Raw genomic sequence first — 27,720 nt, 5'->3', positions numbered from 1 at the left:
TTACAAGTATTATCTTTTTTTATACTAACTAGTTAATGAAATTGTCATTGATATATTTATCCTGTTCTTTGCTCTGAAATGGGGGAGTGATTGCCAGTTTAGTCTTCAATGTAGCTATTTTAAAGGATTTCAATAATTAACATGCATTGGATAAATATTTAATCATGAAGTTCAATATTTCCCCCAATCCCATGGATGGAAGAGCATTCAGCCAACTGTCCTAGATACCGTGATACCCATCGTTTTAAGCCCATTAAAATGTCTCTTGTGGATGTCTGCAGCATTTGGGGCATTGCACTCAATAGATCTAAAAAAAGGTTCTCGGTGATTCTGTTAGCTGCTTGAAAACTGAAATATTTGTAAAATGGTGTTCCAGTGGATGCTCTTTCAATTACTTTTGCTGCAATTGTTCAAAATTCACTTTTATAAACTGATTTAGCCAGGAAGTATCCAATTAAGAGTTCAATGGTTACCATCCCTGTTATGATTGTATTTTTAACGCCCTTTGAATTTGTAACAGTGCTAAGAAATATTGCAGAGATACAAGATTAAACCAGATATTTATTTTGGGCCTGTGTAAAATAGTATTTGAGTGTCATTCAATTTTGGGTTGGTTAGTTTACCGTAGGTAGGAAATTGGGAACGGGAGTTGGTCGCATGGTAGCACAGTTGCTTTACAGTTCCAGGGTCCCAGGTTCGATTCCCAGCTTGGGTCACTATCTGTGCGGAGTCTACATGTTCTCCCTATGTGGGTTTCCTCCCACAGTCCAAAGATGTGCAGGTTAGGTGGATTGGCCTTAGTGTCCAAAAGGTGGGCTGGGGTTACTGGAATTGGGTGGAGGTGTGGGCTTGGGTACGGTGCTCTTTCCAAGGGCCGGTGCAGACTTGATGGGCCAAATGGCTCCTTCACTATAAATTCTATGAAATTCTAAGGTCCTTGATCACGCACAGCCTTGCCCCTTGATGTCACAATCTGTGCCTTGACAATACCTGATGACTGAGCTTCCACAGACCTCTCGGGTAGAGAATGCCAAAGATTTGCTGCCCTGGTGAAGAAATTCCAGTTCAACCCAGGTCTAAATGGTTTGTCTCTTACTTGGGAGACTGTCCCCTGGCCAGAGAATACATACTTCATGTTTCTACACTCTCCGCCATTAAGAATTTTGTAAGTTTCAATTCTTAACTCTAGAGAATACAGATCCAGTCTCCTCGATCTCTCCTTATAAAGACAGTCTTGTCATCTCACACGTTAGCCTGGTAACAACATGTTTCCCACCCAAGTAGCTAAGAGGTAGCATGTGCTGGAAGACAACATGTTCAACTCACTATGGTTAAAAATGGAATTCTCCAGCAGTCGTGTGTTTGTTTCACTGGTGGCCTGACTTTGGTCTTCCCCAAACATGGAAACACTGTTGACTCTATTAAGATTTGCTGTAATTTTAAAGACCGCTAATAGGTCAATTCTTAGCCTTTTAAAGAGAAATGACATCATCTGCTTCCTGCTTTTTAATGATGATTCATTTTCTCTGCAGTTTTACTTCTGTTTCTGACTTTTTGGTTTTGTTTTTAGCTTTGCTTCCCTGTTCATTACTATTTTGCAGAACCTTCCTGCATTAATGTTTGACTCCACAATTCTTCAAAGCACAATAAGTTAGGATCTGGCAAGACAATGCTGTGTCAGGCTGGAAAGCTAACATGAGGCATTCAAATTAGTGTTCAAAAACTTTAGATGGGAAGCTTGGGGATATGGTAGTAGCCTGCAAGGACAGAGAGCTTGATGGTGAGACTCTTGAGGTGTTGATGACAGTGCTTTGAAAGAGGGTGTGAGCATAGCACCTGAGAGAGAATCATTTGATATCAGCTAGCATCTGGCCCAAGAGAGAAAGTTCAGCGGTCAACTGTTTAGAGGAATGGAGTTACAGGAGCAGGAGAAAGGTCTCGTGGATGAGTTCAGAAGCTGACTATATGCTCTCAATCTCACTGATAAATTTCAGGCACTTGCTGTTGGCTGTGAAGGTTGATCTGTCAAGAAGTTCTAAGTAGACAGGTGGTAGTGGAGAAACTGCACTTATAAGTGACTTGTGAAGAACTTTTCCAGAGCAGAGACATAAGGAAGCAGTTAGAAGGATGTGGTTCTTGAGAATACAAATTGTCAGAGATGGCCTTGTCTACAATCAGCTCCATGGCAGTAGAGGTCATGGAAGATGGCAGGGTATCCTGTGAAAACTAGATTTTGAGGGGTCATTAGACTCTATTTTAAAGATGATGTGGAGATGACGGTGTTGGACTAGGGTGGGCACTGTAAGAAGTCTTACACCAGGTTAAAGTCCAAAAGGTTTGTTTTGAATCACTAGCTTTTGGAGCGCTCCGAAAGCTAGTGATTCAAAACAAACCTGTTGGACTTTAACCTGGTGTTGTGAGACGTCTCAGTATTTTAAAGGCGATGGGTGAGAATAGGCTTGGTACCCAAAGGGAGAAAAAACAGCAGAGAAGCCATAAGGTCCACATTGCCAAGATTGTTTAGGCAGGGAATGTGACAGCCTAGCTGAATGGGCAAGATGTCACCATTTGTGAGCCAAATTTCAACTAAAGCCTGAAGATGAGTAAAATCATCAATAATACGGTTGGCATTGTTGACAAATGAACTTACATTCTGAAGGAATGTGGATAGGGCAGAGTCCAAAGCAACAGTGGTGGCTGGGAAGGGAAATCAATGGCCAGCATTGTCAACAGGAACGTTGTTGAGAGGGAATTGAAAAGTTTGGCTTTTGCTCGCAAGGAGGAAGGGCTTGGAAAAGTCCGAAAGCAAAGACAATAGGCTGCAAATGGGTTTAGGTCTGGAACAGCAGTCAAATGCTCTTCTGCCCTAGAATGTCACCAATTGTTTTACTTCGGTGCCTTCCAATTTACACAGTGATCTCCCACATTTCCTGCTCTCCTGCCACGTTAGCCAAATGATGGCATTAATGCTCTTTGCCCCTGATTTCTAAACGCTTCTGCTAAAATTACAATGGAACACAGGAATAATTGTCAGGGTAGCTTCCTCCTTTAATTTCTCTTAATCTTTGAAAGCAGTATAATTCTATGGAGGAATTACCGTTCTTAGTGAAAATTACTATTAAAGTTATCAGCACTTAAATTCACTCAAGTGTACCATGAACTGAATTTGGAGCAAACTATAGTACAGATAAAATCATGTGATCTTTCATTTTTGGCTCTTCGAACTTGATGCAATAGGAATGGAGGAGACCTGTCTACTTCCACCTGCATTATTCTGCCTAATTTTGAATGTATAGTTTTCATTAACTGCACCTGAATCTTCTCAAAAATCATTATTTCAACTAAGATCTTTTGCACAAGCATGACATCAGAGCTACACCATCAGCCATTTTTATACTTTTTTATTCCAACATCTTAGTGTTTAATGCTTTGCCGTTGGGAGTAGTTGAGCAAATGACAATTACAATTTTAAGCATTAAGTAGATGGGCAGTTCAAGCAGGATGATAAAAATAATTTTTTGACTAATCCAGCGGCAAGTTAGCATTAAATGGAAGGCTGTTTTATCATAGAACAGCGCAGTACAGGCCCTTCGGCCCTTGATGTTGCGCCGACCTGTGAAACTCCTCTAAAGCCCATCTACACTATTCCCTTATCGTCCATATGTCTATCCAATGACCATTTAAATGCCCTTAATGTTGGCGAGTCCACTACTGCTGCAGGCAGGGCATTCCACACCCTTCCTACTCTGAGTAAAGAACCTACCTCTGACATGTCCTATATCTATCTCCCCTCAATTTAAAGCTATGTCCCCTTGTGCTAGACATCACCATCTGAGGAAAAAGGCTCTCACTGTCCACCCTATCTAATCCTCTGATCATTTTGCATCATGGAATGCATAAGAGAGCTGAATCCTCCACTCGTCTGGATACCCAGATAACAAGCCCTTTCAAACGGTCATTGCTGGCAATGAGTGTGAACACTCTTTTCTCCCCCACCCCCCCACCTTACTTGGAATTTGTAGACCATTGCATTGGATCTTCCTTACAGCACAGTGAATACAAAACATCCAACAAGTTCGATGGTATTCAATGATGCTGACTGAAACAGACCATGAGGATTACATAATCTCCATGATCCAGCAGGGCTTTGTGGATTTCCTTAGTCACTGTTCACCATATCCAAGTTTAGATGGGGAATAGCACGGAGGTTGGAGCCTATCCAGTTTCATCATCAATTCATCCGTACTATTTTAACTGCAGGACTAAGTTCATCAGCAAATCTTTGTGATGTCTATAGAAAGAAGAGTGAAGTATCATTAATTCATTTATTAAACTTATTCATTCACAGGCCAATAGTTATGGTCTGTTGAACTATTGCAGTCTCTGGTGTAGATACTAGATTTCTAGTTTGGCCCAACTACAGCAGCGATGGAAGTGTGATAGATACGTTGCCAAGTCAGAATGTGATACAACTTGGAGGCAGTGGGTTCCCATGCACGTGTAATTGGTAGAGGATGACAAAATCTTGGCAACATGCTGCAATGTATCTTCTAGCCATGTTAAGGTAGTGAATTGGATGCCGATCAAGTGGCATTACAAACAAGGCATTCAGAACATTTTAATAAAAAGTAACAATTTGTTCACATTTTGTTACAAGCTGAGAATTCAAAATCTTTCCAATATCAAAGAGTTCTTAGCATAGAAAATATGCAGGTAGAAAAACCATTGCATTCTATTTACAATAAGATCTGTCCCTTTAATATTCAACTTCCTAACTACACATACATTCGACATTTCCTCTATAGTTGTATACAAAGTGCAAATTAATAGGGAAACCTACCTCAAAAGCACATAATCAAGCCTCATGATTTATACCATTGATTACAAACAAAACGTACATTTTAAAAATCCTGTATCTGACTGTCCCCAAATAGAATATCTCAAATGACCCCATTTAGTAATTCAAGTCAATGAACATATCCAGTCTGCAATAATACAAATTTCAACTCTAAATTGATGAAGTTCTCCAGCTTAGTATTTCCTCACTTGTTTTACTGACTTGCAAGATTGGCAAACAAATGCTGTAATAGCAAATTTAAAAATTGCATATTTTTTATTAAGTTATTTAATTTGAATGCGAGAGCTCATGGTTTGCAAAAGCTTGTAATCTGCTCAACCAGAGAACAATATACCTTCCAGGAAAACATACACATTTATCTTAAATGCATCAGGTTTCTTGTTTCAAACATTTTAATTCATCTGTTCAGTCTTTGTGTGACCGCCTCTCGGTACATGATGGAAATATAGATGAGGAGTAGAAAAATAACAAATAGGTCGTCCAGAAAACCCAGAATTCCAAAGAAAGCTTCAGGAATAAAGTCCAGCGGTGACGCCAAATAGAATAAGGCACCAGCCAGACAGAGGAAAATTCGTATTCGAAACATCCAGAAAAGGCCACCGATCGAAAAGAGTTCTGTGAAGGCATGACGCAGTAGTGTGGGTAGATCCAACATACGATCTATAAACTGTAGCAGAAAAGTGATATCTTAAAAAATGCCTACCTATACCATGTGGGGCTGATGGTTCCACAAGACAAATAACAAAAGTGAAATTAAGCTACCATAACAAATGTGTGATAAATGAAGAGCTCACTTAAAAGACTATATATCAGTATGCAATTTTTCTTATGAGTTCGAGAGGATGGAAATTAACTGACTGACCTGTTTAAACAAACCAATTAGCCTGTGTAATATAACACTATTGTTTTGACTATTTGGCTTAGAATACTTTTTACTTAATTTATATATTTCTGATTTACAGTTAGACTCAGATTACCAAAGATTAAGTTTTTAGAGCTGAAGCATACTTTTCTGACTTGGCAGCCTTGGCGTTGCTGAAATTAAAGTACTTAGGAATTTTGATGAACTATCTTAAAAGTGAAATGTGTTAGCCATTAAAACAGTCATCTGATCGGCAAAAATAGGTTGTGGATACAGATCCTCCTTTAAAAATTATACCCAATCAGAGAGGAGACAATGGAGAAGGGCCCTTAAAACATTCCAAGGAATTATTGTGATGTTGTATCTTTCCCAGTCAGAGGCACTCACAGGAGTATTAACTAATCAGGTAATGCAGTCGCTAGGGCTTACCCACTGGGGCAGAGTTCAAAGTGGCAACACTGATTGGCAAGCCTGTCTTCTATAGTGAGCTGAGATGATGGTCAGAAGTTAAACATAACTTCACCCTCAAATCCAGGTTTTACCCTCAGAGACTGAGGATAATTTCTAATGTTAGTACCAATCAGTTCAGAGGTGCTGCCTTGTAAAATGAGATAGACCTCCATTAAAAGGGCACATTTTGCAGATTGGAAATTGTGAAAACTACTCTGTTCATTCATATCTTAAATGTGCATTAAATTAACTTATGAGTGCTTTTTAAGCTTGCTTTTAAAAAATAGGATCGGGCAATGGGGGAGGAAATAAATACAGTAACTATCACTAGAGAAAAAGTATGAGGACACGAATAGGGATAAAGGCTGATAGGTCCAATAAGCCCTCTGGGCCTTACGGATTGCAGCCTAGGACATTAAAAGAAGTAGCTACAGAGATAATGGATGCACTAGTCGTAATTTTCCAAATATCCTTAATTCTGGAAAAGTCCCAGAGGATTGGAAAACTGCCAACGTAATATCCTTATTCAAAAAAAGAGACAAAAAACAGGTAACGTTAGGCCAGTTTGCTTAACAGTTGTCATTGACAAAATGTTAAGAGTCCATTATAAAGGAAGTACTGACCGAGTAGGGAGTAAGTAATGATGTACAAGTGGAATCTGACAACGTTGACGGAGGAGGAGGTTAGGAGATTTTAGGATATGGGATATGCTGTGCCTGATATTGGCAGGGAGGGACAAGGTGGTTAACATGAATGTGCTGCCAAAGGTCCTGTTTGTATTCCAGAACCTCCCGATCTTGACCACCCCCCCCCCCCCCCCCCCCAAAAGGCTTTTTTCCAGAAACTGGATACTGTGATCTTGGAGTTTGTATGGGCAGGGCAAGTACCAAGGGTAAAGAGGGCCCTGTTCCAGAGGCAGAAAGGGGGGGGCTGGCCCTCCCGAACCTGCTGCATTACTACTGGACAGCGAACATGGAGAAGGTGAGATGGTGGTGCAAAGGGGACGGGTGAGAGCGGCCTAGGATGGAGGAGGAGTCCTGTAGAGCAGTGCTTCTCAAAGTGTGGTACGCGTACCGAAAAAAACTGCCGGTCCGCCACATCAGATAGTTTGAGAAGCACTCCTGTAGAGGATCCAGCTTGATGGCCATGGTGACTGTGTCACTTCTACTGGCACTGGGGAGGCATAGGGTGATTCCGGTGGTAGTCTGATCAGGGTATGGAACCAGCTGAGGACACTTTAGGATGGAGGGGGTGTTGGTGCTAACACTGAAGTGTGGAAATTACAGGGGGAACTGGATGGCATACATAGGATGTGGAGGGAGTTGGGCTGGTGAGGGCGAGGGATATTTGTACCTGGAAGAGCTGCGGGAGAGGTTGGAGTTGCCGAAGGGAAGTGAATTCTGGTATATGCAAGTGAGGGATTTTGTGCAGAAGGAATGGAGAGGGATTCCAAAGCTGCCGGGGTATACCCTATTGGAGCGGCTGCTGCCCCCGGATGTGGAGGGGGGAGGACAGGATTGGCGCTTTATATGGTTGGCTGGGAGAGCAAGGGGAGCGCAGGTGGTGAGGATCAAGAATAAATGGGAGGAGAAGTTGGGGGGGGGGGGGGGGGGATGGAAAAGAGATTCGATAGGAAGTGTGGACTGAGGTGATGCGTAGGGTAAATACGACCTCGTGTGAGGATGAGCTTGATTCAATTCAAGGTGGTGCTCCGGGTGCATATGACCCTGGTGAGGATGAGTGAGTTCTTCCAGGGGGTGGCAGATGAGTTTAAGAAGTGTGGGCGAGGGCCAGCGAATCATGCGCACGTGTTCTTGGGCTGTGAAAAGTTGGAGAGATACTGGAAGGTGGTATTCGGGACGCTATTGAAGATTGTGGGGGCAGAGATCAGGCTGAACCCAATGGTGGCGATCTTTGGGGTGGCGGAAATGCCGGAGCTGATGGAGGACCAATGTCGTGGCCTTGGCCTAATTGCCCGGCGTAGGATATAATGCTGGATTGGCAATGCTGCCGGGGTGCCCGCCTGGTTGAGGGACCTATATGACTTCCTTCGGTTGGAAAAGATCAAGTTTGAGTTGAGGGGATCAGTGGAGGGCTTTGAGACACGGTGAGGACTGTTCATGACGATATTTGAGGAATTGTTTGTCCAGGAGAGAGAGAGAGAGAGAGAGAGAGAGAGGGGGGGGGGGGGGGGGGGGGGGTGCGTGGAGAGAGGGGAGGGGATGAAATGGGGGAAATTTGTAGACTGAATTGTGGGGGTGTTGAGAATGCTAATGATTTTGGAATAAAATACAATTAAAAACAAAAGTATTGACAGGGCATTTAGAAATACTTAAGATATCAAGCAGAGTCAGCATGGTTTCACAAAGGGGAAATCATGCCGGCAAATTTATTAGAATTCTTTGAGGTAGTAACGAGCAGGATAGATAAAGGGGGACCAGTGGATGTAATACACTTGGATTTCCAAAATGTGATGAGGTATTGCACAAAAGGCTACTTAGTAAAATAAGAACCTGTGGCGTTGGGGTATTAGTGTGGCTAGAGGATTGGCTAACTGATAAAAGGGAGTTGAGATAAGAGGGGAACTTACAGAATGGCAACCTGTAACCAATGGAGTGCCACACGATCAATGCTGGGGCTACAATTATTTGCAATATATATTAATGACTTGGACGATGGAAGTGAATGTACTTTTGTCTAGCTTGTGGACGACAAAACTAGGTGGAAAAGCAAGTGGCGAGGATGACATTAAGGGTCTACAGATGGATATAGACAGGTTAGCCGAGTGGGCAAAAACTTGGCAGATGGAATATAATGTAGGAAAATGTGAAGTTATGCATTTTGGTAGGAAGACTAAAGGAGCTGAATATTACTTAAATGGAGAAAACTGCTGAAAGCTGCAACACAAAGATTTGGGGATCCTTGAGCAAAAAGCTATCACGGAATTTCAGCAGGTAATAAAACAGGGAAGGCAAATGGAATGTGGGCCTTTATTTCAAAGGGAATAGAGTATAAAAATAGGGAAGGCTTGCTAAAGCTATACAAGGCACTAGTTAGACCACAACTGGAATCCTGTAAACAGTTTTGTTCTCCTTTTCTAAGGAAAGATATGCTGGCATTGGAGGCAGTCTGGAGAAGGTTCACTAGATTGATCCCGGGTGTGGAGGAATTTTCTTGTGAGGAGAGGTTGAGTTTTTAAAAATATATGTTTATTAAAGTTTTTTCATAAGAACACAAACCAGAGCAAAAGAATTAAAAAAAATCCCAAACAAATACGAAAGGTAAAAAAAAAAATCCCAACACATAATTAACTAAAACTAACCTAAACCTCCTAACAGCTGAAGGTGACTAGATCCTTAAAAATAAATAAATGGTTGCCATCTTGGATAGATCCTCTCTGCCAACCCCCAGATGGTGAATTTGACTTTCTCCAAGTGTAGGAATGATATTAAATCACCCAACCAAGCAGAAGTACTGGGCGGAGTAGGAGACATCCAACCAAACAATATTGGCCTCCAGACTATCAATGAGGCAAAGGTGACAACATCCACCTCTACCCCAATCTGAATTACCAGCAAATCCAAAACCCCAAATATTACCACCAGAGAACATGGATCTAAATCCACATGGAGTATTTCTGACATGGTTTTAAAGAAGGAAGCCCAGAAACCCACAGGTTTGAGGCAGGACCAGATATGTATGTAGCTAGCAGGGCCAAGGGAACGCCTATTCTCAACATTTGGGAAAAACCCACTCCTCAACACCTTAAACTGAATTAAGCTCAACCAAGCACAAGAGGACGTGGAGTTTATCCTGTGAAGGGCCTCACACCTGACCTCATTGGTAAGAATAGGGGAAAATTCACTTTACCATTTTGCTCTCACTACCGTTTTGCGAAGCAGAATCCGACGAAAGATTTAAAAAAAAAATTAACATTAAAAAAAGAGTACCCAATTCATTTATTCCAATTAAGGGCCAATTTAGTGTGGCCAATCCTCCTACCCTGCACATCTTTGAGTGGTGGGGGCGAAACTCACGCAAACTCCACACCGACAGTGACCCAGAGCTGGGATCGAATCTGGGACCTCGGCGCCGTGAAGCAGCAGTGTTAACCACTGCACCACCATGCTGCCCTAGGAATCAAACGAACGATATGGCGAAGTAGGTCCGAAATAGACCCCTTGCCCGGCTGAGCGGAGATAGAACCCTCTTCATCAAGGAAGAATGTGGGGCCAAAGGAAAGGAAGGAAAAGCCTTAGGCAAGAAGTTATTAACTTGAAAATACCGAAAAAGGCTGGAGTTTTAAAATTTAAATAATCATTATTGTCACAAGTAGGCTTACATTAACACTGCAATGAAGTTACTGTGAAAAGCCCCGAGTCGCCACATTCCGGCACTTGTTCGGGTACACAGAGGGAGAATTCAGAATGTCCAATTCACCTAATAGCACGTCTTTTGGGACTTGTGGGAGGAAACCGGAGCACCCGGAGGAAACTCACGCAGACACAGGGAAAACGTGCAGACTCCGCAGAGACAGTGACCCAAGCCAGGAATCAAATCTGGGACCCTGGCTCTGTGAAGCAACAGTGCTAACCACTGTGCTCCCATGCCTTCCAAAACAGTTGCGTAACTAAAATTTATTAGCTAACTCCCTGAACCTGGCAAACCTTCCCTCCATGAACAGATCCCCCAAACCCTCCAGACCCTTCACTTCCCAAGAGGAGAGGTTGAGTTGGATGGCCTGTACTCATGAAGAATGAGAGGCAACCTTATTGAGACATATCGGATTCTCAGGGGACTTGACAGGTTAGATGCTGAGAGGCTGTTTTCCCTTGTAGGACAGTCTGGGACCAGAGGGCATAATCTCAGAGTCGCCTATTTAAGACAGAAATGAGGGAGAATTTCTTCTTTCTGAGGGTAGTCAATCTTTGGAATTCTTTACTGCAGAGGGTTGTAGAAACTGGGTCACTAAGGTGTTGAAGGCTGAGATAGACAGATTTTTTAATCAGTAAGGGAATCAAGGTTAATTAGGATAAGGTGGGAAAGCGGAGTTGAGGATCATCATCAGATCAGCCAAAATCTCATTGAATGGCAGAGCAGGCTCCTATGTCTTATCGTCTCTCAAAAAGGAGAGAGCAGCCTATGGTCCTTGGGCTATAGGGATTTTCATGACAGAGTATAAAGCAATTGTTTGGATAGACCTTGCAGAAAGTCACAGAGTTGTAGTAAATATCTAAGTGGGAAGCAACAGAATGTGATTGTCACAAGAAAGAATTTGGTCTGAGAATGAGTTAGCAAGTTCAATGGGAGTTGGGCAGGAGGTTAATTATCATTTGGTGCATAATTAGTAGAGCAGAATAGGCAACACTTGTAAACATACTTGAGGGAAATTCTGGAAGCTCAGAATGTATGGGATACACAGAAATGAAAGAACCTTTTTTGGGCCTGGGATATGCACAATAATTGTAGCCATTAATGTCAGGTATGGGGAGGAAGGATTTCTTGAAAGTAAATGCCAGAAGATGTTTACCCCTTGAAATCAGGATCAAACTTAGATTTGGCAAGATACATAACAATTTAGCTTTAATTATTCCATGTAGAAAGTGGAGAACGTGGTTACAGAGCTACTGAAATGTAAAATATTTTAATCAAAAAGTATTTTTTTAATAATCACGTTAACTTTTAAAATTAACTTATGATTTAGTCATAAATTCTTGTATACTTACAGATCTGGGCTGACCAGAAAATCTTCTGTTATAATCATTTATATTTTGAATAACCTGCATAGACTCTTGCTGCTCGTCATTCACTGAGAACAGTGGGAATAACAATGTAACCTACCAAAGACAATTAAAATCATGATATTATTGTACATTGTCAAATCATACACAGCAATTAATCTACTAAATCACTTATTATTAAAATTATTTTAATTGACTGGCTCAACTAAATCTCAGCTTCTGCTTTATGTAATTTTGTAAAATCAATTTTATGTTCCAGAGCTATGCTTCAGTTTGAATAAATATTGGGCAGTAATTGTATACTCCCAGTTGTAGAAGGTTTCAGGAAAGTTTAGTGGAGGGACAGGTTATACTGAGCCTAAGACAATGTCTAGTGCAGATCAAGAAATTGCTTTCGTGAATTGAACAAATGAAATTAATTAATTGAAAAGAAGCAGCTCAATGTCAATACACTTCTCTCTGTAACACAATGATTCTTCCTTTTAAAAAGAAACCTTTGTCTTTTGGCGGCATGGTGTCACTGTGGTTGCACTGCTGCCTTACAGAGCCAGGTTAGCACAGTGGGCTAAATAGCTGGCTTATAAAGCAGACCAAGGCCAGCAGTGCAGGTTCAATTCCAGTACCAGCCTCCCTGAACAGGTGCCAGAATATGGTGACTAGGGGCTTTTCACAGTAACTTCATTTGAAGCCTACTTGTGACAATAAACGATTTTCATCTAATTTCAAGGACCCGGGTTCGATTCCAGCCTTGGATAACTGTGTGGAGTTTGCACATTCTCCCTGGGTTTCCTCCAGGTGCTCCAGTTCCCTCTCACAGTCCAAGGATATGCAGGTTAGGTGGATTGGCCATGATAAATTTGCAGGGTTAGGAGGATAGGGCGGGAGAGTGGACCTAGTTAGTGTGTTCTTTCAGAGGGTTGATGTAGACCCAATGGGCTTAATTGGCCTCCTTCTGCACTATAGAGATTCTATGGTTGTTAGAGTTATTTGTTCCATTTCAGTCCAGCAGCATGTACTGCAACTAGATCTGACTTGTCTCCCAATTCTGCTCTGTCCAGTCTCAACCAAGTATCATGGTTTCAGCAATAGTTACAGCTCAAATCTTGGAGGCCCGGAGACAGAGGAAGGAGGCAAATGGACTGTACATGATCACTGGCTTCAATTACGATTATTAGTGAATAAGGAAAAAACAATTGTGTTTTTGGATTTTGTCCTGTTTAGATAAAATCGAGCACTCAGTGAATTACATGAACAATTTTGATTTCTAGGGAGCAAGAAACAGCCAGATATAACCCATTGGTTGAGATTCACTGGCCTCCCAAGCGTGTGTTTCTTGGCGGTATGCCGTTCACTGTCGGCAGGATTTTCTGCTTCCACCGCTGTCAATGGGAATTCCCATTGAAGCCGCCCCATGCTGTCGCAAAACCCACAGGAGGGAGGAAGCTGCTAGAGGGATCAGAGAATCCAGGCATGAATGGCCAGAGAATTCCAGTCAATATGTCAAAACCTGGATAAGACAAGCTGACCACTGGGGTCTGCAATTATGTGAGAGGTCAATTTTCAAGATCAATACTTTAAATTCAATCAAATGTAACAGTGGATTACATATAATGAACAATAAAGAAGCAAAAAAGAGGTAGGAATGGGGATATTGAAGTAACAATGGAAGCATTGAATGAGAAATTGTCACATAGATTTGAATAGAAATGATATACTCCATTGGAGCTGGTGATTAAACAGACTGAAATTTACAAGAAAAGATACTATAACCATTCCCACAAAAGAAGCCAAGGATAAAGATTTTTACCCCCTTCAGTACAAATTATTCAATCCTAAAGGGTATCTGTGGTACATTGAAAAACTAAAGTCACTATAGTAAATAAGAGATGACACAGAGCAAATTGAAATAAAATGAAAGTCACCATGGTCCCAGAGGACCCATCTGCTGCTCTCTGCTTTTGAGAAAGAGCTGACTGGTGGGGACATTCTGGAGTAGGCTTCCAATGCATGGGAGTACTATTGCTGCTGACAATCCTGTTTGGAATGAAACAAACCTTATTGCTGCTCTATTCCTGTTTGCTTAGGTACAACTTTGTATGGACTGGACCCACTGATTTCCTGCACTTTACTGGTTCAGGTAAAAGGCATCAGCCCAAAGATTGTGTAATCACCCACTTCCCAGATGCTATGTGGCACAAGTCCCCAAAATGGCAGATAACAAGCACATGCACAATTCATAGACGAAGACAGAACACACTGGTCTCAGAGTCATAGTTGGGAGACATCCCAGGAACAAAGGAAATAGGAGCAGGAGTGGGCCATTCGGCTCCTCGAGTTGCTCAGCCATTCAGTGAGATGATGGCTAATAGAACATAGACCATACACTGCAGAAGGAGGCCATTCGGCCCATCGTGTCCGCACCAACCCACTTAAGCCCTCACTTCCACCCTATCCCCATAACCCCATCCAACCTTTTTTGGACACTGAGGGCAAGGGGCTGGTTTAGCACAGGGCTAAATCGCTGGCTTTGAAAGCAGACCAACAGCACGGTTCGATTCCCGTACCAGCATTCCCGAACAGGTGCCGGAATGTGGCGACTAGGGGCTTTTCACAGTAACTTCATTTGAAGCCTACTTGTGACAATTAGCGATTTTAATTTCATTTTTCATTTCAATTTAGCATGGCCAATCCACCAAACCTGCAGGACTTTGGACTGTGGGAGGAAACCGGAGCACCCGGAGGAAACCCATGCAGACACGGGGAGAACATGCAGACTCCGGACAGACAGTGACCTAGCGGGGAATCGAACCTGGTACCCTGGGGCTGTGAAGCCACAGTGCTAGCCATTTGTGCTACCGTGCTGCCCAATCTACCTCAATATCATCTTCTCACACAATCCCCATATCCCATTTTATCTTTATTAATTTAATCATTAACCCCATGAAGATACAGCATTCAAGAGCCCCATTCAGGACTTTACGATAACCGTGCTTAGGTTAGTGTGAACAGTCAAGTTACTTAGAGCAGTCAGTGCGTGCATTGCTCGCAAGTCTCTTCAGTACCAGTCTCAGAAGCACTGCATAGATTGTATCAGTGCTTTGAGAATGAAAACTGATAGGTTAGTGTTTCCTGGTTTTCAAACGTGTACTAAGTGGAAGTCTAAATGATTACCGTATAAAACTTAACAGATGGCACGGCCAAACTTAGTTTGAATGACACAAACAGTGAAGAACACAAATATTGAGCAATGGTAGACTTGAATAGAGCAGTGCAGAGATAAACTGTGTGAATATCAGATAGAAATTCTGTAAACAGAATTCATACAACTGTTTGAATCACTCAGATTACAACTTGTGACAATCAGAGATATACACTGTTTAAATGATTCAGAAACCATACGAAACTAAATGAACTGCAAGCCATGAAAATCTGAAATAAAACTGAAAATGTTAGAAACAAAGAGATGGCCACTCACTAATCTGAAAAGAGGAAGGATACTGGTTGTGACATTTCAGGCTTTTTTTCTCCTTAAAGTGTGTGACAATGATAATGAATCAGAGTTTACGGGCAGCCTGGTATCACAGTGGGTAGCACTGCTGATACACAGTGCCAGGGACTCAAGTTCGATTCCAACCTCGGGAAACTGTCTGTGGAGTTTGTACTTTCTCCCCGTGTCTGCGTGGGTTTCCTCCGGGTGCTCCGGTTTCCTCCCAGTCTAAAGATGTGCCGATTAAGTGGATTGGTCATGCTAAATTACCCCTTAGGGTGGGTTGCAGGAATAGGATGAGGGAATTGGGCCTAGGTACCGTGGTCGTTCAAAGTGTTGGTGCAGACTTGATGGGCCGAATGGCCCTCCTTCTGGACTGTAGGGATTCTATGCTTGTACTCTAATGCTGAGTGCTATCTTTGAGCCAAAAAGAGATAATAAATAAGAGTTCAATATCTCTGGGTTAACATGTAAAATGCAGGCTTCACTGACCTAGGGATGGCACTTCCAAAAAGAGTTTTCCACTTGTATTTCCTCTAAAATAAAATTGTACATACACACAGTGCTTCTATAGCTGGGTGGTCTGTCGCTCTGATATCTTTGCAGGAATGCTCGCACAGCTGCTTGATTCACATCCCACAGCTGCAAGGATTTCAAGTGCTTCAGCCATCATTTGGATTGAAAACTAAGCATGCGTGCAACAGTTACGGGGTGCCATCTTTCAGGTTCTGCAGGAACTGAAAGATACCACAATGTCTACCCAATCATTGGGCATTCAAATCCAGGACCTAGCACAAGTGGCACGAATTATCTACCTTCACGATAACAACTTATGTGACCGTTTTTATTCCCATCTTCTCAGACGCCTGCTCAAATTGGCAGCAAAGTACAGAAACAGGCTGCTGACACAACTTCATTGATAACTCAGTCCAAAGAGTTCTTCTGGGACTCAGAAGCCGTGACACAATGCCACTTCAATTCCAACAAACTTGTAATGCTGCAGTGCAGCCAAGCCCAAAGGCAGCTCTGGCCCTCAGGAAGTACTTCAGTGCAAAACCAGGATAAATTTAAGAGCAGTACAGGGAGAGACTGAGGGAAAGGAAACACCTATTGTTTGTGCACAGTAATACCACTAGGTGATGCACAGCCCAGTGTGCTGAGATATGCCCATTTATTAGTCTAAGTATTTGTGAGGATGTGCTGAAGGGGAGATGCAGTTCCACCAAATGTCCTTAATGACCTGTTCCAACTCAAGGAACCACGGAAATTTTATTTAAGGTATATCTTGCATGCCTGTTATTTTCTTTTTCTCCTGCTCCTATTCTGCTGTCATCATAAGGACGCGGGAATACCCATACTGAACCCCATATTCATGGCTGGGTTGTGTTTCAGGATTTTGGGGGTTTTTTTTGCTCAGGAAAACGATGTGACAATGTTTCAAAACAAACTGAAGCCATACAAGTTTTTAAAAAAATCAGAGGTTGCAGGTACCAAAATCATAAATTAAAGCTGAACATGTTTGTTTGTGGAAAACCATAGTTCACAGGCTACTTCAAAGTTCTCTCATCTCAGGCCCTTTAAATCAGGCTTGCCCCAATTTAGTTTTAAAATTACAGGGTATATATTCTGTTAAGTGTAGCGAACAACAACTTGCATTTACATTGTGCCTTTCGCACTGCTGCAACAAAGAAAATATCCAAGACCCAAAGCAGGCAGATTTCCTTTCCTGAAGGACAGTCCAGTTTTTAATGGCAATCTGACAGTTTCTCGGTCACTTTTTACTGATACTGTGCCAGCTTTTATGTTTCAATTTCTAAAAGTGGGTTTTGAATTAATGTGCCCAGGATTAGTACTCCAGCAACATAACCGCTATGCTTCAGTTTATCGTGCATACTGCAGCCACAAGGTGCTTATGGTGGAAGGGGTGGATATTAAATTCAGTGATAAAGGTGTCTTTTTTTCTTAAATGCCATTGTACACAGTCAGATGAAAGGTGGTTATTCCATTCGACTTCTGATCTGAAGAAAGAACGAGCATCGAGTGTCATCCAATGTGCTTCACTGCTAGGGTGGTGACTTTACAAGATCTCATAAAACAAGATTATTGGCCTGATAATCAGTTACTCAATATTGTTGAGGGATAAAATTTAGCCAAGGCAGCAAAACTCTCTGAACTTACCAAAAAAAAACTCCCTGAACTTCTTTAGAATAGTGCCAGATGATCTTTTGCAAAAAGCCAAGGGAAATTGGGAACCTGATTTTTTCAGTTGATTCTGAAAAGGGATGTAGGTGTTGCTCCCAGGTAGCATTTATTGTCCATCTCCAAGTGTCCTCGTGAAGGTGGTGGTGAACCACATTCTTGAACCGCTGCAGTCCATGTAGTGTAGGTACACCTACAGTGTTGTTAGGGAGTTCCAGGATTATGATTCAGCGACAGTGAAGGAACAGCAATATATTTCCAAGTTTTTGATTTGATTTGATTTATTGTCACATGTACCGAAGTACACTAAAAAGTATTTTTCTGCGGCCGAGGAACGTACACAGTAGACATAAGAATAATCAACAGGGAACATTGACAAATGGTACATCGACAGGATGGTGCATGGCTTGGGGAGGAAACTTGCTGGTGCTGTTCCCATGCATCTGTTGCTCTTGTCCTTTGAGGTGATGAGAGATTACAAATTTGGAACATGATGTTAAAGGGGCCCTGGTGAGTTGCTACAGTGCATCTCGTAGATGCTGCCTTTCCGTGTCAGTGGTGGAGGGAGTGGATGTTGAAGGTGACAGACGGGGTGCCAATCAATTGGGCTGTTTTGTCCTGAATAGTGTTGAGCTTCTCTAGTGTTGTTGGAGCTGCATTCATCAAGGCGAGTGAAGAGTATTCAATCACACTCCTGACTTATGCCTTGTAGATTGTGAACGAGCTTTGGGGACTCATTGTCCTCTGTGACAATAATCCACAGCACATGCACCTGACTGAATAGACTTAAATTTCTCTGGTTCAGTTGTTTGATGGCTTTTGCTGGGCAGCTCCTGTTATCTGTGCTTGATGCTGCATTTGGCTGCTGTCCATGCTGCTGATGAATAATTCCAATGTCAATTTGTTGGGTGGAGAATGAAAGCCCACCATGGCCTCTTGAGCCTACCCTATGCAGCTTTGGCTCACAGCAAAAAACTAAAAATTGGACTTGGTTTGGACAGGGTTTTGGTTGCCTTTTCAGGATTACAAAATGTATTTAATAATGAACATGAATGTGATTTTGTGTAGGAATTATTTAACATTTTCTTTGTTACATAATGGTACTCTAATTTTATAATTTCTGTCTCTGATTTCTTTGGAAAAGAAAGACCACTTTAAGTTTGAGGTATCCCACCCATCTACATTGAAATACGTAATTGCTGCTTCTTCAGTTACCTCCTTTGATTTAGTGTGGGAAACACTTAGCAAAATTGGAGCGCCAATCAGGAGGTCTTTTGACAGGAGTTATTTCCATCATTTAATAATCATCTTCATTGCTTTTGATCTCTGAATACTTTGGCTTACATTCACCACAATAAAAATAATTAAAGGTCCAGGACAAATCTAGGCTGACACCAATATAGTACTGAGAAAGTGCTGTGTGACGGAGGTACACTTTTTTGGATGAGACACTAAACTCAGATCTCATCTGGCCTCTTAAATTGATGTAAAAGATCCCAATGGCACTATTTCTAATAGGAGTGGAGAAGTTATCCCTGGTGTCCAGGCCAAAATTTACACCTCTGTCATCAGCACAAGAGGAGATTATCTGGGCATCATCATATTGCTGTTTGTGGGAACTTCCTCTGCACAGGTTGTCTGTTGGGTTTCCTGCAGTATTATAAGAGAGACTACAAATCAAAACACTTCATTGGCTGCAAAGTGCTTAGGAACAGCCTGAGATCATGAAAGGCGCTATATAAAAGTAAGTCTTATATTAAAAAACAAATTGTTGAATTAACAAATTGTACCAACTCACTCACTTTGATTGACAGTATTCAGTTTCTCTTCCGGGAAGAATATTTCCAGCTACCTAGTTTAACAGTGGAAAACTTCTTTTACATTGCAGCTGATGGAGCAAGGATGAACTTTGACACTTTAGAATTAAACTGGCAGTGATGAGAAAACTGACTGTGTAGATTATGCCATCAGGCTTTGCAACAAATCAAGGGCAGCACGGTGGCGCAGTGGGTTAGCCCTGCAGCCTCACGGCACCGAGGTCCCAGGTTCGATCCCGGCTCTGGGTCACTGTCCGTATGGAGTTTGCACATTCTCCCCATGTCTGCGTGGGTTTCACCCCCACAACCCAAAGATGTGCAGGGTAGGTGGATTGGCCATGCTAAATTGCCCCTTAATTGGAAAAAATGAATTGGGTACTCTAAATTTATTTTAAAAAAGGATTTGCAACAAATCAATTTCCCCTTCTAATAAGTTAAATGTTCTTTATTGATAATTTTTAGTAAATATAGAGCAAGGTTTTCCTCTAGGTTTCCCCCCTTTAATATGACAGTGTTCTCATTTTAATCTTTGTAGCCCCATGGATAATGTTATGCGAGGGAGATATTCGGAACTTGGGTCCAGAAATGAGATTCAAGATGTAACAGGCAATTTAGGAGTTAAACAGACTGAGGGGAAAAAAATCTGCCAGCACGGAGTCAGAGGGATACGTCCACACCTGGCTGAGTTATCCTGTCCCAGTAAGACTTAAACTTGTTCGTGGGAATACAAGGATGGCCCAGATCCATTGTCCTTCGGACACTTCAGTCTGACCAACCATTTACCCATTACTGAGTCCGAATGCTTCTTTGTCTGTCAATGAAAGGTTAGTTGCATGTCAATAGCATGGCTCTGTTCTTTTGTAAAAAGGGGAGTGGGCATTAAACAGCCAAGATAACGATGATAGGTTCAAGCCTGGAAACCTTCATTTGAGGGGTTGGGCGGAGCTTAGAGAGAGAAAAAGAATCTTGTATTGAACAGGTAGAGAAAAGGCTTTGGAAATCGATTGAGGTCATGAAAGTTGCCACTGAGGCAGGCTTTGGAAAAGGGTTCTGAACAAATGTCTCCTAACGGAAAAAAAATTGCTTCAAAAATGCAAGCATTGCCTTTGCTTTCCTGTGTTGTGGCATGAGAGCTGCATGTTCTGTTGGAGTGTTGGTTAATGGGAACTAGTGTGTTAAGTTTAAGAAACTACATGTAATCTGTTAGTGTAAGAGTTGAAGTTTAAAAGTTTAAGTATTGTTTCCTTTTCTTTAGTTTTGATAAAGTATGTTTATAAAATAACCAAGTACTATTTCTTATATTATCACCCCTGGAACGAATAGATTTTTCTGCACCGTCTTAAAACATAAAGAAGTTATGGTTCTGGTCCAGTCTCTTAGCCATTGTTGAGAGCTGACTAGGCGTTTGAAACAATAAATGTATACATATGGGTGGCACTAAAAGAGAGGGGCACACTGGAAAATTAGGTTGGAGAAGTAATAATAGGAAACAAAGAAATGGCAGAGGAACGGAATAGTTACTTTGCATCAGTCTTCACGGTGGAAGACACCAGTGGATGCATCGGTGGTCATCTTCTGGGATTCTATAGACTCTGGAACTGTCCCTGCAGATTGGAAGGTAGCTCATATCACTCTGATATTCAAAAAGGGAGGTAGAAAAAAAGCAGGGAATTATAGACCAGTAAGCCTAACATCGTTAGTGGGGAAAATGCTTTAATCCATTATCAAGGACTTTCTAGCGGAACATTTAGAAAGCAGTGGCAGGATCAGTCAGAGTCAGCATGGATTTATGAAGGGAAAATCATGCTTGACAAATCTGTTGGAATTATTTGAAGATGTAACCAGTACAGTTGACAAGGGGGAGCCAATCAATGTGCTATATTTGGACTTTCAGAAGGCGTTTGACAAAGTCCCACATAAGAGATTATTGTGCAAAATTAAAGTGCATGGGATTGGAGTAACAAAAACAAGGAGTAGGGATTAATGGGTCCTTTTCAAATTGGCAGGCATTAACTAGTGGGGTACCACAGAGATCGATTCTGGGACCCCAGCTATTCACAATATATATTAATGATTTGGATGAGGGAACAAAATGTAACATTTCAAAGTTTGCAGATGATACTAAGTTAGTGGGAGGGTGAATTGTGACGAGGATGCAGGGATCCTACAGCATGATCTGGACAGGTTGGGTGAGTGGGCAAATCAATGGCAGATGCAGTACAATTTGGATAAGTGTGAGGTTATGCACTTTGGAAGCAAAAAGAGGAAGGCAGATTACTACTTGAATGATTGTAAATTGGCAAAGGTGATTGAGGATTATGTGGAGTTTAATAGGAATGGGGAGGTTTATAGGGCGGCAAGTGGCGCAGTGGTTAGCACTGGGTCTGCAGCGCTGAGGACCTGGGTTCGAATCCCGGCCCTGGGTTACTGTCCGTGTGGAGTTTGCACATTCTCCCTGTCTGCGTGGGTTTCATCCCCACAACCCAAAGATGTGCAGGTTAGGTGGATTGGCCACGTTAAATTGCCCCTCAATTGAAAAAAAAATAATTGGGTACTCTAAAATTCAAAAAGAAAGGAATGGGGCGGTTTCGCTGTCAGTGGTGTGGGAAACATTGAAAGTGGTACTAGGGGGTAAGATCATCTCATTTAAGGCTCAAGTGCACAGGGAGGCCAGGGAGAAGAGGCAGTGGCTGGTTTAGGAAATTTTGGAGGTGGATGGAAAGTATGCGGAGGGTCCTACTCTGGATCTTCTGGTGAGGAGAAAGGAATTACAGGCAAGGTTTGACCTTCTGTCTACAGAATAGGTGGTTCAGCAATTCAGGAAGGCGAAGTGGGCTGTGTATGACTATGGGGAGAAGTCAACTACTTTCTGTTCGGAATAGGTCAGGGGAGTTGGTGATGGCATTGGAACAGGTGAACAAGGCAATCAAGAGGAGTTTTATAAAAAGTTGTATAGGTCAGAGCGTCCGGAGGGTGAGTCAGAAATGAGGGAGATTTTGGCGCTGTTGGAGTGTCCTAAAGTAGGCAAGGAGGAAAGGGCAGGGTTGTAACAGCCAGTGGGGATGAAAGAGGTGCGAGTGGCGATGGGGAGAATGCAGACTGGTAAGGCACCGGGATCGGATGGTTTCCGGGTTGAGTTTTATAAAGGTTTTTGGATAAGCTAGCGCTGCTGTTGGGAGAAATGTTTGGGGATACGGTGGCTAAGGGGCGCTGCCAGAGATGATGGAACAGGCATCCATGTCATTGCTGCTGATAAAGGATAAGGACCCGGTGGAGTGTGGGTCTTATAGGCCAATATTTCTGCTGAATGTGGATGTCAAGATTTTGGCTAAGATGCTGGCACTTAGGTTGGAGGAGTTCCTCTCAAAGGCTCCGGTGGAAGGGAGGGAGCCGGAGGTGGTGATGGCACTGGATGCGGAACAGGCATTTAATCATATGGAGCGGAGCTATTTACTTGCGGTATTGGAGTGATTTGGGCTTGGGCCCAAGTTTGTGGGGTGGGTTAAATCACTGTATAAAGAACCGAAGGTTAGGGTGCGCATGAATGAGATAAATTTGAGGTACTTACCGTTACATCGGGGAATGAGGCAGGGATGTCCCATATCCCCCCCCCCCTCCTATTTACACTGGCGATAAGAGCCCTTGGCCAGAGCACTGAAGTGCTCGAATAAATGGAAGGGGATAGTGAGGGGCAGGGTGGAGCATAGGGTGTCTCTGTGTGCTGATGGCCTGTGTTATACATCTCCAACCCATGCTCCTCGGTGGGGATATACTGGGAATGCTTAGGAGATTTGGCATTTTTTCAGGCTATAAGTTAAATTTGGAAAAGAGTGAGTGTTTTGTGGTGTCTTCTCCAGGGCGGAGGTAGGTTTTGGGGGGGGGGGGGGGGGGGGGTGTCATTTCGGGTGGCAACTACCCACTTTAGGTACTTGGGAGTGTAAGTGACTCGGGATTTGGCCCGGCTCCGAAGTTGAATTTTACGAGCCTGGTGAGTAGGGTCAAGGTGGATTTATTGAGATGGGTCAGCCTTCGACTATTGTTGACAGGTCAGGTGCAGGTGGTTAAGATGAACATTTTGCCACGGTTTTTATTTTTATTTCAGTACTGATTGGTCTTTTTGCCAAAAAAGTTATTTAAGGGGATCTGGCCCTTCCAACCCTGATGTATTATTATTGGGCGGCGAAAGCGAAGAAGGTGCAGGGCTGGAACTGGTTTTATGGGTGAGGATCAAGGCAGGCTTTTGTAAAGGGTCGGGGTTGCAGACGCAGGCAGATTTGGGGGAGAGGTTTGGGATCCCGTGGGGGGAGGTTTTCCAGGATATGCAGGTGCAGAATTTCGCGAAAAAAGGTTTTTATGATTTGTCCGGTAACATCACCCCCTTCTCGTGTTGGAGGGGGTGTTGCCAGCAATCTATGGAGGATTTTGGAGGAGGATATGGTGTGTCTGGAGCAGGTTAAGGCCAAGTTGGAGCAGGAGCTGGGGATGGCGCTAGAGGAGGGGTTATGGTGTGAGGTTCTGCGGAGGATGAATGCCTCAACCTTATGAGCGACACTGGGGTTGATACAGTTAAAGGTAGTACAGAAAGCGCACCTGACGAAGTTCAGGATGAGCTGGTTATTTGAAGATGCCTGGCATTGTTTGCACCCGAATGACAGGGATTTCTTTTTTTTTCTCATGTTCACCATGTGTATTGCTGCATTGATTTTTTTTCATTTTAGATTGGGCTCTCCCCCCTTGGTATTGGTGGCTGAGTGCCCAGCAATTGAGATTTCTGACCACGCCCCACACTTTGCTGATTTGTTGCTGGAGTCCAGCCCCACCCAACATCTACCCTGGAGATTGGATACTACTTTACTGGCTAATAAAAATAATTGTGAGCGCTTATCCACTTTGATTGATAACTATATCAAAGTAAATAGGTCCGACTCAATCTTCCCTTCCACGTTGTGGGAGACTCTTAAGGCAGAGGCGAAGGGGGGTGGGGGGGAGATTATTTCTTACAGTGCACATGTGCTAAAGATAAAGTCCTTGGAGCAGCAGAGGCTGGTGGTCTCCATTTTAGAGGTAGATCACCAATACTCACTTGATACTACTCCAGAGCTATATGCAAGCAGGAAAAAGTTGCAGACTCAGTTCGAACTCCTGACCACTAATAAGGCTGTACGTCAAATACAGCGCTCGAGGGGTACTTTTTACGAATACGGGGAGAAGGCCAGTTGTCTTCTGGCTCATTAACTTAAACGCCAAGAGGCGTCCCATGAGATCACCCAGATACCTCACCCGGACAGGACCACATTTCTGCCCCTATTCAGGTCAATGCAGCTTTTAAATCCTATTACTGTGACCTGTATAAATCAGAGCCTATTGCAGACGAGTCGAACATGTCTGATATTCTGGACAGCCTGTCCATCCCAACTGTCGAAGCAGACAAGAGTTGCAAGTTGGACTCCTCGTTATGCCCTAATGAGATTTTAAAATGCATTGGTCTGATGGAGGCTGGTAGGCCTCTGGCCTGGATGGTTTTCCAATCAAATATTAGAAGAGATTCTCAGAACAGCTTGCACCCTTGCTATTAGATATGTTTAATGACTCTCTATCCCATGGTTCATTGCCTCTCACCCTTACTCAAGCCTCTATTTCCTTGGTCCTTAAGAAGGACAAGGACCTAACCGAGTACGATTCATACCAACCCATCTTCCTTTTAAACGTGGATGTTAAGCTGCTCACTAGGGTTCTGGCGTTCCGGTTGGAGCCTTGCCTTCCAAATATAATTTTGGAGGATCAAACAGACTTTGTAAAGGGCCAAACATGTCGCCTTTTAAATGTTATTCTTTTCCCCTCCCCTGCACCCAAGCCAGAGGTGATAGTATCTCTCGATGTTGAGAAAGCATTTAACAGGGTGAAATTGGACTATTTATTTGAGATTCTCGGGAGATTTGGTTTCGGCCATAAATTTGCCTATTTGATCCACTTGTTATACAATGCGCCTACAGCCAGCGTTCACACAAGCACTTTATATTCAGACTACTTCCCCTTGAAAAGAAGGCACTAGGGAGGGTTGCCCATTTTCTCCACTTTTATTCGCCCTGGCAACTCTATAGATTTGAGGGCTTCTAATCAATGGAGAGGTAGTAATCGAGATGGGATGCAACATTGGGTATCTCTTTATGCAGATGACCTTCTATATATTACTGACCCAATTCTCTCCATTAAGGGTATAACAAAGACAATTTTTATCGGCTCCTTCTCTGGTTATAAATTAAATCCAGGCAAGACTAATTATTTTTCCGTCAACCTCCCTGGAAGGCGAGCCCATTTAGGCACATTACCCTTTCCCGTCTCCAGTACAAGTTTTCACTATTTGGGGGTCAGGGTGGCTCACAAATGGCCCTAACTTCACAGATTGAATTATTCAAGCCTGATCAATAATGTCAAAATGGATCTACAGAGGTGCAACAACTGAGGAGGGGGGGGGGGGGGGGGGGGGGGGGGGGGGAAGAGGAGAGAGGATAGCACAGCGGTTAGCACAGTTGCTTCACAGCTCCAGGGTCCCGGCTTGGGTCACTGTCTGTGTGGAGTCTGCACGTTCTCCCCGTGTCTGCGTGGGTTTCCTCCGGGTGCTCCGGTTTCCTCCCACAGTCCAAAGATGTGCCGGTTAGGTGGATTTGCCATGCTAAATTGCCCTTAGGTTAGGTGGAGTTACAGGGATGTGTGGGCTTAAGTGGGGTGGTTGTTCCAAGAGCCGGTGCAGACTTGCTGGGCCAAATGGCCTCCTTCTGCACTGTAATTTCTGTGAAAAACAACCTTCCTCTATCTTTGGTGGGCAGGATTCAAACAATTAAATTGTACATACTCCTTAGGTTTTTATTTCTCTTTCAATATCTCCACATTTTCCTGCCCAAATAAGTTTTTATTAAGATTAATAAATTGACATCTGCTTTTATTTGGGCAGGTTAAAAATCCCAGAATCCCCATTGGTCTACTCAAGGGCTAGACGGTCAGGAGGCTTGGTCCTCTCAAACTTATTGTTTTATTACTGGCCGCTAATATCCCAAAAATGTTATTGTGGATCAGTGATCCCAATTCAATTTGGGGTGTACTGGAGGCTCGCTCTTGCACTACATCCACACTCCTTGCTATAGTTACTGTCCCATTGCCCTTTTCTCCTGTTAGATTCTCCTCGAACCCAATGGTGGTCTCCACTTTTAGAATCTGGAACTAGTTTTGACAACATTTTAAACTCCTCTCCCTGTCTTTACTGGCCCCTATTTGTAACAACCACCGTTTCTAACCTTCTGGGCTGGACTCAACATTTAATTGTGGAAATTGAAGGCACTCGAGCACTTTGGCAACCTGTTCTTGGAGGGGACCGTTTCCAGTTTTAGAGAGTTAGCGTGCAAATTTCAGCTGCCCACGCTGTTTTGTTATTTTCAAGTTTGCAATTTCTCTCGTTCTGCTTTCTCTTCCTTTCCTCTGGCTCCACCTTTCACTTGCTAAAGAGGATTCTATCCTCGCCTGGTAAAGGGTGTATCTCAGACCTATATGGCCACATTCTCTCGTCTGATCTCTCCCCTCTAAACTGGGTGAGGGAGAAATGGGAGAGTGAACCGGGCCCGATAATCACTAACAAGGCTTTAAGAAAGGCTCTTTACAGGGTCAACTCCACGCCCTCATGAGCCCAGCTTTTCCTATTTCAGTTCAAGGTGCTGCATAGGCCACACATGACAAGGCAAGATTGAGTGGGTATTTTCCAAATGTTGAGAACAGATGCGATTGTTGTTCGCTTGTCCCAGCTGATTATATGCATGCTTTGTTCTGCCCCAGACTTGCCAGATTCTGGGTTTCTATTTTCAGCACCATGTCGGAGATATTCCTTTTGGAATTACCCCCATGTGCTAGTTTCTATATTTGGAGTTTCAGATTAATCGGCAGTTCATTCTGGGGTAGAGGCGGATGTTATCACCTTTGTCTCACTGATAGCCCGGAGGTGGATAATGCTTGCTTGGAGATCACCCGTTCCGCCTAGTACCTCTGGCTGGTTAGGGAACTTAATGTCCTTTTTGTACATGGAGAAAATTAAATTCACCATCAGGGGTTCAGTGGAGAGATTCTACCCGAGATGGCAACTGTCCATTTCCTTTTTCAAATATCTAGACACTGCCAGCTGTTAGAGGATTTAGGTATAGTGTTTAAAGTTAGTTACCTTTTCTTTGTTTGTAATATTTGCATTCTTGTGTTTCTGTTAATGGTTTGTTTGTTTCTTAATGTCTAAATCTTTAATAAACATACTTTAAAAAAGGAATTGG

General features: G+C 42.9%; 1 protein-coding gene across 5 annotated transcripts in view; it reads right to left on the bottom strand.

The window, feature by feature from the left end:
• Positions 1 to 4,588: 4,588 nt before the first annotated feature.
• The window catches only part of rnf170 (ring finger protein 170), a 56,292-nt gene continuing 33,160 nt past the window's right edge, over positions 4,589 to 27,720 (bottom strand). For 3 of the 5 annotated variants that reach the window (XM_038792601.1, XM_038792600.1, XM_038792604.1), the window contains exons 6-7: positions 11,897 to 12,007; positions 4,589 to 5,525 (exon numbers count right to left, since the gene is read on the bottom strand). In XM_038792601.1, coding sequence (XP_038648529.1) covers positions 5,256 to 5,525; positions 11,897 to 12,007 — 381 coding nt within the window. In that variant the 3' untranslated portion in view covers positions 4,589 to 5,255. The remainder of the gene's footprint in view (positions 5,526 to 11,896; positions 12,008 to 27,720) is intronic. The other 2 variants (XM_038792602.1, XM_038792603.1) reach the window with 2 other exon arrangements.

This window comes from Scyliorhinus canicula, chromosome 3 (genome assembly GCF_902713615.1).
Source record: "Scyliorhinus canicula chromosome 3, sScyCan1.1, whole genome shotgun sequence".
NCBI lineage: Eukaryota > Metazoa > Chordata > Chondrichthyes > Carcharhiniformes > Scyliorhinidae > Scyliorhinus > Scyliorhinus canicula.
Note: the sequence above shows the minus strand (reverse complement) of the source record. Positions and strands in the feature narration are given on the sequence as shown.